The following is a 12,841-nucleotide window of genomic DNA, read 5'->3' as shown; positions in this document are numbered from 1 at the left end:
AATGCTGGATTCCTTACTAGATGCAAGGCACTTTGACTGTCACAAAACAGAGAGACATACTCTTGATTGTGCCCAAGCTCCTCCAGTAGCATCTTCAACCAAATTGCTTCTTTACTGGCTTGTGTAGCTGCTACATATTCTGCCTCTGTTGTGGATGTAGCCACAACTGACTGCAATTTTGAAACCCAGCTTACAGCTCCACCAGCAACTTTGAACACAAATCCTGTAGTAGATTTGCTTTTATCCAAATCCCTTGCATAGTCAGAATCTACATACCCATTGATTAGTAAGTTTGATCCTCCGTAACATAATGCAACATTTGAGGTCCTTTTGATGTATCTCAGGATCCTCTTTACTGTATTCCAATGCTCTTTGCCTGGATTCGCCATGTACCGACTAACCACTCCCACTGCTTGTGCAATGTCTGGTCTTGTGTATATCATAGCGAACATTAAACTTCCCACTGCTGATGCATACGGTACTCGAGACATCTCCATCCTCTCTTCTTCACTGCTAGGACTCATACTGGAGGATAATTTGAAGTTAATAAGAAGAGGGGTAGAAATTGGCTTACAATCTTGCATGCTAAATCGTGACAAGATTTTCTTCAAGTAATTCTTTTGTGAAAGCCAAATCTTCCTATTACTTCTGTCTCGGTGAATTTGCATCCCTAGAATCTTGTTTGCTGATCCCAAGTCCTTCATTTCAAATTCCCTAGCCAGTTGTGCCTTCAATTCTTCAATATGATCTTTGTTGGGTCCTGCAACCAACATGTCATCCACATACAACAGCAATATAACAAAATCGTTATCACCAGACCTCTTGAAATAAGCACAAGGGTCTACATTAAGTCTGTTGTATCCAAGACACATAATGAAGGAATCAAATCTCTTATACCAACACCTCGGCGCCTGCTTTAGACCGTACAGAGATTTGTTCAACCTGCAAACCAAGTTCTTCTTTTCGTCTTCTTCAAAACCTTCAGGTTGGAGCATATAAATCTCTTCTTCAAGATTTCCATGAAGAAAAGCTGTTTTAACATCTAGCTGTTCCAAATGTAAATTCAATGTAGCACACATTGCTAAGACTACTCGAACTGTTGTTAGTCGAACCACAGGAGAAAAAATTTCATCGAAATCAATACCTTCTTTCTGAGCATATCCTTTGACCACCAGTCTTGCACGATACCTCTCCACTTGATCGTCACCATTTCGCTTGATTTTGATAACTAGGGATGGCAACTCAACCCGAATCCGACGGGTTCCGACCCGACCCGACCCGATTGGGTCGAATTTTTTTTAAAAAATTTCAGGTTCGGGTCGGGTCGGGTCGGGTTTTTTTAAAATGTACTGTTCGGGTCGGGTCGGGTTTAGGGTGAAAAAAATCCGACCCGACCCGACCCGAAAAATATATATAATTTTATCCTATATATTTAGGGATAATTACAATAATGTCCCTCCATATATAATTTTTTCAATTAAGTCACTGTTTTAATTGAATAAATTTTTTTTATTATTATTTCGGGTCGGGTCGGGTTTCTAAGTCATATATTCGGGTCGGGTCGGGTCGGGTCACGGGTGAAAAACCCTTTCTTCTCGGGTCGGGTCGGGTGGCCCAAAAACCCGACCCGACTCGACCCATTGCCATCCCTATTGATAACCCATTTGTTACCAATTGGCTTCCTTCCTTATGGTAGTGGCACAAGGTCCCATGTATTATTTTTATGAAGGGCTTCGATTTCTTCTTGCATTGCCATCATCCACAGTGAAACATCTGAGTTGTTTATTGCCTCCTTGTATGTTGATGGCTCACTGTCCTCTGTTAAAAGACAGTATGCAATATTACCTTCTATAACATAATCTGAGTGCCAATTGGGATGTCTTCTCACACGATCTGATTGACGAGTTGTTGGAGCTTCAGAACTCTCTGGTTCTTGTTCATCATGTGCTGGTTCTGCTTCAGAAGAATCTCCTTCTTCAAACTCTTTTTCCACATGTATCTGAGTAGTCTCTAACTTTTCAGCGCTATCATCGTCTTCTTTTCTTTGTAGTTTATCTTCTACAAAGATAACATCTCTACTAATGATCACTTTGTGGGCAGTGGGATCCCACAAGCGATACCCCTTTACTCCATCAGCATACCCCAAGAATTTACATTTCCTGGATTTTGGATCCAGCTTTGAAATTTCTTGGGAGTTGTACATCACGTACACGACACTTCCAAATACATGGAGGTTTGAATAATCACCTGGTTTACCAGTCCACATCTCCATTGGTGTCTTAAGCTCTATTGCAGTTGATGGAGCTCGATTCACCAAATAACAGGCGGTATTGACTGCTTCTGCCCAGAATGATTTTTCTAGGCCTACATCCCTCAACATTGCTCTTGTTCTTTCTAACAAGGTTTTGTTCATCCGCTCTGCCATTCCATTTTGTTGAGGAGTGTTCGCCACTGTGAACTATCTTTTGATGCCTTCTTTCTTGCAAAAGTCATCAAATTCTTCGCTTGTGTATTCTCCTCCATTATCTATTCTGAAACACTTGATCTTATTTCCAGAATCAAGTTCCACCCGCGCTTTGAAGTTTTTGAAAGTTGAAAACACGTCTGACTTCTTCTTAATAGGGTGCACCCAACATCTCCTGGAGTAGTCATCAATAAATGAGACAAAGTATTTTGCTCCACCTAGGGATGTTACTGGTGCTTGCCATATGTCAGAGTGAACCAATTCTAGAACACTTTTACCTCTAGAATTTGATGTGTTGAATTTCAACCGGTGTTGCTTACTTGTTATGCAATGCTCACACAAAGTAAGTGATACCTTTGTTAAGCCTGGAAGTAGCTTTTGCTCCACAAGGAATTTCATTCCTTGTTCTGACATGTGTCCAAGTTTCTGATGCCATATCATTGCAGAATCTGAACTACATGAGGCAACAGAGGCTTCTGCTTCTAGCAAAGTCTCTCCCTTCAACATGTACAAGTTTGCAGCTATCTTTTCGCCTTTCAGCACCACAAGCGCTCCACGGAACACTTTCATGATTCCTTTCCGTGTTTCAATCTTGCTAGCATTATTATCCAACAATCCGTAGGATAATAAATTTTTCTTCAGACCTTTCACGTGCCGCACATCTCGAACAACTTTAATTGTTCCATCATACATCTTCAATTTGATGGTTCCCACACCAACGATCTCTAAGGCATGATCATTGCAACTATACACAGATCCTCTTGAGACAGGTTCATAATGATGAAACCATTCTCTTCTTGAGGTCATGTGATATGTCGCTCCCGAATCAATGAGCCATATATCTACAAATCTTTTTCTGCCTTCCACAGTGGTTGACGCTTCACAACATAGAGCATCTCCATCATCTGAAGTGTTTACGATATTGCTTTGTGGATTGGAGTTTTTATTTAGACTCCAACAATCCTTCTTCAAGTGACCCTTCTTTCCACAGTGGTAGCACTTTAAATTCTTCTTGCTCCTCGACTTCGATCTACCATGTTTATGACTGCTGCTTTGGCCACGTTCTATTGATCTCCCTCTCATCGTTGTCAACGCTTCTGCTTGTTGCAGATTTACTTTTCTGTCTTCCTTGTTCTTGCGCCGATTTTCTTCTTGTAGAACAGCAGCTGCAACGTCATCGAAGACTAGACTGGTGACATTACTGTTTGTCAAGTTGATGATGAGTTGATCGTACGAATCCGGTAGACTTTGAAGTAGAAGTTCAGCACGTTCTTGTTCTCCTATTTTATAACTTAAGGATGTAAGCTGAGAAAATAAGGTGTTCAATGTATTTAAGTGCTCCGTCACTGAAGTAGATTATGGCATACGGAGAGTGTACAATTTCCTCTTAAGAAAAATTTTATTGTGCAACGATGTGGCCTCGTACAATTTGATGAGATGATCCCATATCTCTTTAGCTGTCTTCTTCTCCTCGATGCTTGACAATACTTCATCTACTAATGCTAGATGAAAGTTTGCCATAGCATTCCCATCCATCTCGTTCCATTTGATGTCATTTGCGAAATCCACCGGCCTTTCATTGATAGCCCATAGACACCCGTCTTTCCTTAGGATGGCCTTCATCTTCAATTTCCACAATGAGAAATTTCTCCCATTGAATTTTTCAATATCAAATTTCGTTGCCATAGCTTCTTCTACGGATAGCTCCCACTATTTCACTATCGTGAATAGTTCTCTGGAACCTTCAAAGAATGGGTAATAACTTCTTATTTTCTTATGTTGGAGGATCCACCTTTTGGTGGCAACCACAAAGACAATAAGCAGATATTACACACTCTAAGCTAGCTCTAATACCAATTATTGCGGAAGACGGCTATCGGATAGAGCAAAATCACAACTGATAATTTGAGAAAATAAAAATGAAGATAAAAGAGAAACAAATTTTTACGTGGAAAACCCCTAAAAATTTAGGGTAAAAACCACGGGCAACGGTAGAAGAATTTCACTATGAGAAAATAGGAATTACAACCTCTCTCGATCTACCAAGGAGAAAACAATGATAATTCTCTCTAGATAAAAAGGAGAAAACAACTTTCAAGAAACTCTCTAAAATCTCTCTAGTATTGGAAGAAAGCTAGAATGTTTTGGGATGGTTTTGAAGCTAAATGGGATATTGTATTTATAGCTAAATCTTAAGGACTTAATCTTGTAAATACCCTAAAGTTTAGTGACTAGAGTTTGTAATTTATCCATACAAAAAAAAAATTATGCACCTACTTTCGGTGCCTTAATTGCACCGAAATGTGCTTTGACATTCTACAGAACCTACACCAGAGCCAGATCAAGAGCCAGCAGAATCTACACCAGAGCCAACAGAACCTACACCAGAGCCAGATCAAGAACCAACATAGGAATCATCAGACGAACCAGCTCTAGAAACTACAAGCATTTGGTATGTTGTGCTGTAGTTGTAATGATGATGACCGCGTCGAAAAGAAATGACATAAAGTCTCAACCAACTTTCGGTCTTCCATTGATGGGGCTGCTCGAGAAATGTTGATTTTATATGTGATATCAATATATTTTATAATTATTTTAAACTAGTCCGATTCAGGATATGAGATTTAAATGTTAATAAACATATACATTTACAAATGAATAATGACCAGTTCAATTTTTTAATATTTATGTTATTTTAAGTTTACATTTTATATTTCTTTTATTAAAATTTCAAGTACAAACCGTTGTTTATTATTTATGTTATAATATCATTTATTATTATAAATGAAATGTATAGGTCGAGTAAAAAAATATGTGATATAAATGGATTATTGTATGTTACAAATTAAAAAAAATGAATCGAATCGAATTATGTGACTAAAATGGAATAAAAACTTAAGTTTAGTTATTATTTTAAAAGAAAAAATAATTGGGTCACGAAAACATAACGGTAAAAATAATTGAATTACCCATGTTTTTAACGAAGTAAACAATTTCACACAAACTAAATAACGATTTAAACTTGAAAAGATAAAATAATTCAAAAATATTTTAAGAGATAATTTAGTACAAATAATATGCTTTAATGTACATTTGTTCATTTAATCCTTACTTTAAATAGAAGTAATTTCGGAAGTGGATATCAAAAATCAAAGTGTGGGCAGATATAGTTTTGAACAAAGTCCACCTTGGCGTATTAATAGCAATCATTATCATTGGCCGATACAAAATTTCCCCACCCTTCACTCTCATCCTTGTGTTTCCACAACAAAAACCCAACTTCATTTTCCCGAGAAAATTCCCAAAAAAAAAAACAAAAAATGAGAGAAATCTTGCACATCCAAGGTGGTCAATGCGGGAACCAGATCGGAGCCAAGTTCTGGGAAGTCATATGCGACGAGCATGGCGTCGACAACAGCGGCAAGTATTGCGGCGACTCCCACCTCCAGTTGGAGCGTATAAATGTCTACTACAACGAAGCCAGTGGCGGAAGGTATGTCCCACGCGCCGTCCTCATGGATCTCGAACCCGGCACCATGGACTCCGTCAGATCTGGTCCTTTTGGTCAAATCTTTCGACCCGATAACTTTGTGTTCGGACAATCTGGTGCTGGCAACAACTGGGCTAAGGGTCATTACACCGAGGGAGCGGAGCTTATTGATTCTGTTCTTGATGTTGTTAGGAAAGAGGCGGAGAACTGTGATTGTTTGCAAGGTATAAATAAACCCTATCTATAACTTTGATCCCTTGTTTTTGTTTTCCGGAGAAATTTTCACTAATGGGTTTAGCTCAATTTGTTGAGATCTGTCCTCTTTTATGTTGAATTTATCTTTTTCTTCCTGAAATTTGATTTGTTCTTGGGTTCAGTGAGCTACTCCGGGTGTTTGCCAGACCTTTTTCTTTAATTTTTCCTTATCTTATCTTCTGGTGGATTTTAAAGACGTTTTTTTTTTCAGTGCAGATGTATTTTCACTTTAGCCTGGATTATGTCTTCGTTTCTGTTATACCAATTGCTCATTCTATTTTGAAGTAAAATTGTTCTCTGTCTAAAATGGAGGACTTGAAATTTGTTTGATTTATTCATTTCCTCAAAATTTGGAAAGTAGGATTTTCCTTTTCTTTTTTTTTCTTTGCAATTCCAATCAAACCTATAAGATGTTTTGTGTTAAATTGGTATCATCCTACATTCTTTAAATCCTGGATCATATTTGGTCTTATCTTAAAGTTAAGCCTTTGTTTTAAGGCTATGTGCTTAATTTGTTATTAAAGCCTGGGATTTGTTCTGTTGTCATTTCTTGTTGCTCTTGTTTTTTATTCTTTGTGAGCTTGTCACAAAATAGGCTCCTTTGTTTCGGTCAACATGTGATGGAGGGATGTTCCATGGTCTTATATTCAAGTTGAGCTTTTCCACATATCATCAGTTAGTTTTAGGTTGGATTCCTAACGTATAATTTTTTTTTTCTTTTTTTTACTCATGTAGAATAACATATGATTCAAAGTTTGCCCTCAACTTGATTTAAAGAGATCATTCAACCCATTTGTTTGTCCTCGACTTCATTTATATTTATTGTAGCCTTGTTTTTGGCTTCTTGCTTCAGCATTTGATATCTTATTTTTTGCTTTTTGGTTACCAATAAATGGTCTAATCCCTGTATTTATAAACATTAACCATTCCCAATTGCTCATCTCGGTCACCATTTTATCCGTTCATGTATTTTCTTTTGTGATCCTGTTAAATTAATCTTTAGTTTTCTTATATCTCAGCGTGCATTTGCTTTGCAAACCCACCGAAAAAAAAGGGCTATGCGTACCTTCAATTCTCACTTTATATGCAATTATGACAGGATTTCAAGTTTGTCATTCTTTGGGTGGTGGTACCGGATCTGGAATGGGAACCCTTCTTATTTCCAAAATCAGGGAGGAGTATCCTGATCGCATGATGTTGACGTTTTCGGTCTTCCCATCTCCCAAGGTATCCGATACAGTTGTTGAGCCATACAATGCTACCCTTTCTGTTCATCAGCTTGTGGAGAATGCTGATGAATGTATGGTGTTGGACAATGAGGCTCTGTATGATATCTGCTTCCGTACACTCAAGCTTGCAACTCCAACTTGTAAGTTTTGATCTTTCACTCTAATGCCTGGTCCATGCAGTATAGAGTTTTTAGCTTAATGCAGCAAAAATTTTGCCATTCGTCTTCAACAGTCTATAACTAAACTATGCAGTAGCATTAATTTGATAATATCACTTTACATTCCTGGTTTGGGTTTTCTGAACAAGAATTGATGAAAATTTATTATTATTTTTTTCATGCTTGCTCCATTATTAATGAACCAGGGGCACCTTTGCACCTATATGTGTTATTTAGTTGGGTTGCACTCATTAGTCTTTCTTGCCCAGATATACAACCACCTTTTGTCCCTACAAACACATGTCAGGAATAAATGCTCTTAGTATTTGTTTTCCATGAATTGGGGATAACAACTACTATTTTCTTGTGCTGCATTTTCGAAACTATCCACTCGCTTCTTGTAATGGAATTAATTTTGTTCGAGCTCTGGTGAGCTTATGATCTTCCTTTAATTTGACTCAGTTGGTGACCTTAACCACCTCATATCTGCTACCATGAGCGGTGTGACATGCTGCCTGCGGTTCCCTGGACAGCTAAACTCCGATCTCCGCAAGCTGGCTGTTAACCTTATCCCCTTCCCACGACTACACTTCTTCATGGTTGGATTTGCTCCTTTGACTTCCAGAGGATCGCAACAGTATCGGGCCTTGACTGTGCCTGAACTGACTCAGCAGATGTGGGATGCCAAAAACATGATGTGTGCTGCTGACCCACGCCACGGCCGTTACCTAACTGCTTGTGCAATGTTCCGTGGCAAGATGAGCACTAAGGAGGTCGATGAACAAATGATTAACGTCCAGAACAAGAACTCGTCATACTTTGTGGAGTGGATCCCTAACAATGTCAAGTCTAGTGTGTGTGACATCCCACCAAAGGGTCTGAAAATGTCGTCTACTTTCATCGGGAATTCGACCTCGATTCAGGAGATGTTTCGGAGGGTAAGTGAGCAGTTTACGGCAATGTTCAGGAGGAAAGCTTTCTTGCACTGGTACACGGGTGAGGGAATGGATGAGATGGAGTTCACTGAAGCTGAGAGTAACATGAATGATTTAGTTCAGGAGTACCAGCAATACCAGGATGCGACCGCCGATGATGAGTACGAGGAGGAGGAGGAGGAGGAAGAAGAGGAAGTCGGAGCTTGAGGGAGGAGTCTTTCTACAGCTTTTTTTTAATGGTCTGAAATGTGTATTTTAGTTGGATTGGGTGTCGTGGGGTGATATATTTATGTTGTGGAGGGGGTCAAATTGAGATTGACAACCTTGTGCATTGATGTTATGGCTCTTTGTATTTGCTTTTAAAGTTTGATGATGAATCATGTATGTTTGTATTTAATAGAATACTACCATAAAATAAAATTATGATTGGAGTGGTAAATGTTTATTTTTCTTGGTTTTAATCTTTAAAGTTGGCATTTTTAATATTTTATTGAAATTTTTAATATATATATATATATATATATATATATATATATAATCTTTAAGAATCATAAATTATCTGTGCGACTTCAGTAATTAAGATATTATTATTATTTTTTGGAGTGTCGGATTCGAACACCACATGTACAAGGGTATATAAGTATTTATCATAAAAATAATTAAAAGTCTTAGAACATATAATATCTTGTATTCATTTCAGATTAATAATATATATATATATATAAGTTATGTTATGTCTATAAATAACTTTTATTTAAATCATGCTATGTAATAATATTTGATTAGAGGTGTAATGTGCAATGAAGGCTCTTCCGATCATTTCAGATAGACACATATGATCCTTAAAACTAATCTTACTCTTTTAGTTATCATTTCTTATTTTATTTATGGTTATTTAGTTATTTATTTTTACTTTGATTCTCGAATTAGTTCATTCGTATTGATTGATGCTCGTAATTATTCATTATTTTTCTTTCACATTTTTCTTATTCCCATTTAATTTTCTGAATTAGCCTTTTTTTTTTTTTTTACTTTTAAACAAAATATTATGAAACCAAACACTAACATTTCTTATACTATTTTATTTTATTTTATTCCTTTTTCTTCAATTTTTATCCAAAACAATATTAGAAAATAAAACAATACAAAGCTGCTATGAGTTGCGTGCTTAGCTTTTATTATGTTTTATAGATATATATGAAATGTATAAAAATAATTAGTTTTATTATTTTAAAAAATACATATAATAATTTTTATATATCTAAAATATTGTATTTTTAATTAAAATTAAGTAAATTTATCAATTATGAATTCTAAAATTTATGAGATAATATGTCATTATCTAACAAAAAGTTGAATGATCTGTGGTGTAGATGATATGAGAACAATTTTTATGATAAATAGATTAAAATTATTCAAATTATTAAACCAATCAAGATAGATATAATTATTTTTTATTAAGCTAAAATGATTACAAAATAATATCTTTTCTAAATACTGTTAATTATTTAACAATGAACGCTCAATCACATTGTTACATTCGTTGGTGTTCGAACACATGACCTCTAAGAACAACAACGATTCCTTCAACTACTAAGGTAAATTAATTCGTACAATAATTATTTGTTTCTTTAAATTGAGTCAAGAATGATTTCATTTATCGATTTTTTTTGTTGAAAATATTCACATTAATTCCTCACCCCAATACAAAATTTTCATAAACTGACGAGGTATATCCAAAGCATGTGCTCCCCCGCTATGGGTCGTCATTTTTAAGTATTAGACTATTAGTATCCATTATTTTATTATTATTCGGAAATAAAAGAGACGAATTGAAAATTTGAGATCAACCACCACCGATGCCCATGGTGACAAGCCATGACTAGATGAGCATTCGATTGAGATAAGTTGAGTCGAATTAAAAAATTTTGAGTTATTTGAGTTTACTAGTCCTATTTTACAACTCGGAATTGACTTGAAATTTTTTCGAGCCGAGTTTATAAAAGTCAAGTCGAGTCAAATTTTCGAGTTTGTGTTCAAATTTAATTATCAATATTTATAATATTATAATATTATTTGATTTCAATTTAAATGATTTTTTATGATCATATACGATACGTACATATATATATATATATATATATAACAATACATTCATGTGTGATTTTTTTATAAAAGAATACAATACATGTATATTTATTTCGTATGTGATATACATATATAATATAGAATTAAGGAACTCGACTCAAACTAAAAAATTCATCCACTAATTACTAAAAATTTTGAGTTATTCGTGTTGTATTTTACAACTCGATTTGAACTTGAAATTTTTTCGAGTCAAGTCAAGTTTATGAAATTACAACTCGAAGTCATTTCGGTTTGAGTTTTTCGAATCGAGTCAAGTAAAAAAATCAATTTTTTAAGTCGAATCGAGCGTTGTTCACCCCTAACTATGACTACAAGAAATTTTGATCGGATCATAAAATTAATTTGATATTTTATGTAAAGTTGATAAATCAAATTAAAGATTAATTATTTTATAATGCGTCACGTTACAAAAAATAACTTTATAACCAAAATATACTGATAATCGAAACATAACTCTCAAATCTAATAATTAAAAACTATATAAATTTTGTTAGCCCCCACCCAAAAAAAAACTTGATAAATTTGAAGTCGCATTTATTGTTTACCCTAAACTAGAACAAAAAACATAATTTATGGAACCTATACTTAATATTATAATATACTAAATATAAAATTTTAATGCTTTCTCAACAACTAACATATATTACTATAGATTTAAATTTTAATATATTTAAACCATATTTATAATTTATATAAATGAGGGATAAATTAATATAATTTAAGACCCAAAGAAGAGTCAGATGCTGGGTCCATTTGTAAAAGAAAAAAAGAAGAAGAAATTTAGGGTCCATTTGTTTCTTTATAATTGATTTTTTTAAAAAATGTTTTCCTCGTTTTTCAATATTTGATTAACGCAAAACAAATTAGTCAATATAATCTATTTTCCTGGTCACTTCCTTATGATCAATAGCTTCTTCAATTCTAGCATTCAAATCAACTACTCGTATAGGCTACCATATTGCCAAAATAAGCTGTCATGTAGTAAAATGCAATAAAAGTATTCCTTCAAGCCTGAGTACCCTGCTTTTATATCTTATAATGTCTACCATGACTCATTTCTGGGAAAATCCAATGTTTTATGGTGCACCAAACTCAAAGCCTTTTTCTTTAGGTAGAATTTCACAAGTGAACCTAATTTTGTTCACTCTTACCAGAGTAATAATGGCGGAACACGCTTGAGAAGTCTTCGTTTTCATGACCATCCTTGCAGATCTCTCTATATCTGTAGAAAGTGATTAGATCATCTGAGCATATGATGTTGAGTTGGAATTCATCCTCTATACTTAAAGACCTTAATGCAATATGAATAAGAATCGATGCAAATCCATGTAGTTTCGAGTGATGTTATGATATACAGAAAGAAGCACTGCAAAATTATTTGATACAAACAGGGATGCACCGAGGGGGGCAGTCGTCCCCTTGAAAATTTCTAAGTCCTATATATTTTAGATATTTTTTTATTGAAAATCTGGTTTCTCCCCTTGAAATTTTATAATTTCACCTCCCCTTAAGATTTTATAAGTACGCCCTCCCTAACATAAAATCATGTGTATGTCATTGGATACATGCTAGTTTCTTTCTCGGCGAAAGTAACCGGTATCTAATGTCAGACACATCAAAGTGTTAGTTAAGGGCCAGATATTAACTTCTACAACTTAAAGCTCCGCAAAAGCATGAGTGCTTGACATAACAAAATCAGGCCAAAAAAAAAAATTATGAACCTAATACACAGTGCATGATTGCATTGGAAAGGGATAACATTATCTCCAACAACATTTCCATATGTCATTTATCGATCGCAAAAAGTCGATTTATAACCGGTTGACAATGCAAAGTCATTGTATGCATCACCTTAAAAGAGGCTTATTCTACATGATTGTGATGCAGATTATTTAACTGGTTTAAAATTGCAAAATGAGTTATGATACTTACATGTGCTGTGCTAGAAATGTCAATGGACACCTTTGAGCAACAACTTCTGCTGATGATGCAGCAAGGTTTAGGTCTTTAACCTGCATTATTAAAATTAAGAAGCTTATCAATCCACGGATGAGTACACTGAAAACCCAGAGTTGGAGAAATTAGAGTCTGTCACGTAAGAGGCATTTATGCGATGGTGACAAATATATAACAGCCCCTACTTTTTGGGGTGGTCCAAGGTT

The 12,841-nt window shown here is 35.2% G+C and overlaps 1 protein-coding gene across 1 annotated transcript; it reads left to right on the top strand.

Annotated features, from left to right (window-relative positions):
• The first annotated feature begins 5,708 nt into the window (after positions 1-5,708).
• On the top strand, positions 5,709-8,966 carry LOC120152841 (tubulin beta chain-like). Its single transcript, XM_039164962.1, has 3 exons — positions 5,709-6,178; positions 7,309-7,578; positions 8,059-8,966. Exons 1-3 carry the CDS (start codon positions 5,785-5,787, stop codon positions 8,736-8,738), a joined length of 1,344 nt encoding a protein of 447 aa, XP_039020893.1. The 5' UTR covers positions 5,709-5,784; the 3' UTR covers positions 8,739-8,966.
• The last annotated feature ends 3,875 nt before the right edge of the window (positions 8,967-12,841 follow it).

This window comes from Hibiscus syriacus, unplaced genomic scaffold (genome assembly GCF_006381635.1).
Source record: "Hibiscus syriacus cultivar Baekdansim isolate YM2019G1 unplaced genomic scaffold, ASM638163v2 tig00111095_pilon, whole genome shotgun sequence".
Classification (NCBI taxonomy): Eukaryota; Viridiplantae; Streptophyta; class Magnoliopsida; order Malvales; family Malvaceae; genus Hibiscus; species Hibiscus syriacus.
The sequence above is the reverse complement of the archived record's forward strand: the minus strand, read 5'-3'. Positions and strand labels throughout refer to the sequence as shown.